This window comes from Chrysochloris asiatica, unplaced genomic scaffold, assembly GCF_000296735.1.
Source record: "Chrysochloris asiatica unplaced genomic scaffold, ChrAsi1.0 scaffold00134, whole genome shotgun sequence".
NCBI classification, from domain to species: domain Eukaryota; kingdom Metazoa; phylum Chordata; class Mammalia; order Afrosoricida; family Chrysochloridae; genus Chrysochloris; species Chrysochloris asiatica.
Genome location: NW_006408652.1, coordinates 942,468 through 945,035, shown reverse-complemented (window position 1 = coordinate 945,035; position 2,568 = coordinate 942,468). Strand labels below are relative to the sequence as shown.

The 2,568-nt window shown below is 47.4% G+C and overlaps 1 protein-coding gene across 1 annotated transcript; it reads right to left on the bottom strand.

The window, feature by feature from the left end:
• Positions 1-829: 829 nt before the first annotated feature.
• LOC102823496 (sperm protein associated with the nucleus on the X chromosome N2-like) lies at positions 830-1,507 on the bottom strand. The gene is made up of 2 exons (XM_006869725.1): positions 1,397-1,507; positions 830-1,210 (listed from the first exon to the last, which is right to left on the bottom strand). Exons 1-2 carry the CDS (start codon positions 1,505-1,507, stop codon positions 830-832), a joined length of 492 nt encoding a protein of 163 aa, XP_006869787.1.
• Between the last annotated feature and the right edge of the window lie 1,061 nt (positions 1,508-2,568).

The following is a 2,568-nucleotide window of genomic DNA, read 5'->3' as shown; positions in this document are numbered from 1 at the left end:
CAAAACATATCTTGTTGTATGCTGTAACATGTGTTGTTTATTGTATGTCAATTATGTGTATGTCAGTAAAGATGTCTATAAAATTATATTCAAAGCAGGAAATTACAACTTTGGAAGAGATTTTGGAGGGGAGTGGTTATCGCCACCACACTGGTTTTTATGTAGTTTTGCTTTGGTATCACAACTCAGTGTGACTAAAGCTCCTTCAGTTGCCTGCTCTGGGGGAGACCACACCCACTGCCCCCACCTTTGGTAAGTCATCCCCCATATTTATGAGCAGGAAAGTGTTCAGTGTTAGGTTTGTGGCCTCCAACACTCTTACTTCAGAGCCCAGGCTTTATATATCGCCTGCCCCTTTGACATCAGTGGCCCTTTAGTTGCTTACAGCACTGGGTGGGAGCCAGCAGATTGAGGCCTGGAGACACTAACAGATTGAGGCCTGGAGACAATTACTTGGAGTACCTTTTGAGTGGGGTACCTCACACACACCACTCCTCTCGCCATCTCAGTTTCCTCCCACACACCCAGGCAGAAACCAAACCCTTTTCTTCCTCGCCCGTGAGTTAAAGATACATTTTGTCTTCCGTGGCCAGTCCTCGCCGCCGCCCCGTCTTCTCATCGTACTTCAGTTCCTGTCTGGATGACTGTAGACCTAAGGTCTGTCCCCCATCCCAGCAGGAACAACCCCCACCCTCTTCTTCCTCACACACCTGCCTGCCTCTTCCCTTCCCACTATCAGTGAACTCACAAACACACACGCAAATTAACTTTTCACAAGTTGTTTTATTTGAATCGTCACCATTGGTGTGTCTGTTTGAAAATTCACTTTCTAATCCTCTGCTTGCTGAGACCCCAGGGAATCGCATGAGGTGGTGGACCTCGCCAGGGACTCTTTGTCATGGTCAGAATTACTCGAGGCTATCGAACTCTCGAGGGATTCTTGACCCTGGGCATTACATGAGTTCAGGGAACTCACCGGGGTCTCTTGGTCCATGGCACTGCTTGAGGTGGTACACACCTCCATGGACTCTTGGTCTGGGGTCTCTTGGTCTGCACACGAATAATTTTCCTCCACTTTCTTATGAAATTTTCCATAATGGCCAAATTGGACTTGCCCCTTAGCCTTCCTAGGCATGTTTGAACAGGATGAAGCTTTGGTCTTCATACTCGACTGACGGGATCTCTTCACCACCGTGATTGTTTTTGGCACCTGAAAAGACAACAGGGTGCACAGAAGGCATTGGTCTGGGGGAAGGGGATGGTGGATAGACGGGAAGGGGCACTTTATGGGAGGAACTATGGGCCAAGAACTGTTTTTTGCCAGGGAAGGACAGGGAAGGAGTCTTGGAGGGATCAACAGGGAAGAAAAGGATGAGCTTGGTTGGGCTTGGCTTACCCTAATATAGTCGCCTGATTTGGGATCCCCAGCGGCCTTCCTCTTCCTCCCTGCAGTGCTTTTGGTTGGTTCTGCATCATCTGTGGTTGAAGCCTGTGGCTTCTTAGCCATCTTCACAGTGTTGAAGCCTTTTTCAGTGGTTCACTTCAGGGCTCCTGACTCCGTATGAGCAGTTTACTCAGACAATTAAATAGCCACACCCTTAAGCTTTGTTTGGTCATCAAGGCACTGCCCAGCCAATGAGAGTCCGGGGAGGTGTGACGTCACAAACCACACCCAGAGACACCTCTGTTGGGGAGAGGACACTGGAGAGGCCAAGAGAAGACTTTATTAGACGTCATAAAGTACATTCTGACACCTCTGTGGTGGGTGGGAGGAGGTATGCTGAGGATGCAAAGATACTTTGGTTGGAGAAAGAAAGCATTTCTTTAGCACGCTAAAGAGTCATCCTAACTGACCTCCTGCCCCCCTCCTCATGTTCAGTTGTGCTTCCTCTAAGTCGTTCCCCATATCACCACCCGTTCAGTGGTTCATTCTGTTGTTCCCCACTCTTCAACATCAACTAAAATCCCTCCAATATGTTATGGTCAAATTTAAGTCATGGTGTAAAGAGACAGCATCCTACAAACAGACGTAGAAAGCATGCGCCAAGTTTTGCTCACCCATTCCTCTTTTGAGGAACATCTCTGTTAGTATTGGGTTGCTAACTGAAAGGTGATAGTTCAAACCCACCAGCTGCTTCTCAGGAGAATGATGAGGCAGTCCTCTGTAGGAATTACAGCCTATGGAGCAGTTTTAGTTTGTCCTATATGGTTGGTAGGAGCCAGAATAGCCTTGATGGCAGTGGTTGCTTTGGTACTTGTTAGCTCTACACCCCACTGCCACAAAGGGAATTGGAATACTATCCTCAACTGTTCAGCCATCAGGACTTCTGCCTATGCTCATATATCTCTGGTGAGATATTCAGGAAAAGAATTGCTGGACCATTGTTGTTGTTAAGTGCCATCAAGTTGGTTCTGAATCATAGTGACCCTGTATAGGGTTTCCAAAGAGCAGCTGGTGGGTTTGAACTGCCAACCTTGTGGTTCACAGTCTAGTGATGATCCTACACCACCACACAGTCCTAAGTACACATTATTTTGACCTTAATCCCAATTTCTTGATAATCACAC

Coding starts and splice junctions, on each gene's coding strand:
- LOC102823496 (XM_006869725.1), bottom strand. CDS start 1,507: ATGGCTAAGAAGCCACAGGCTTCAACCACAGATGATGCAGAACCAACC. Junction 1,211..1,396: donor AATCAGGCGACTATATTAGG/GTAAGCCAAGCC, acceptor TTGTCTTTTCAG/GTGCCAAAAACAATCACGGT.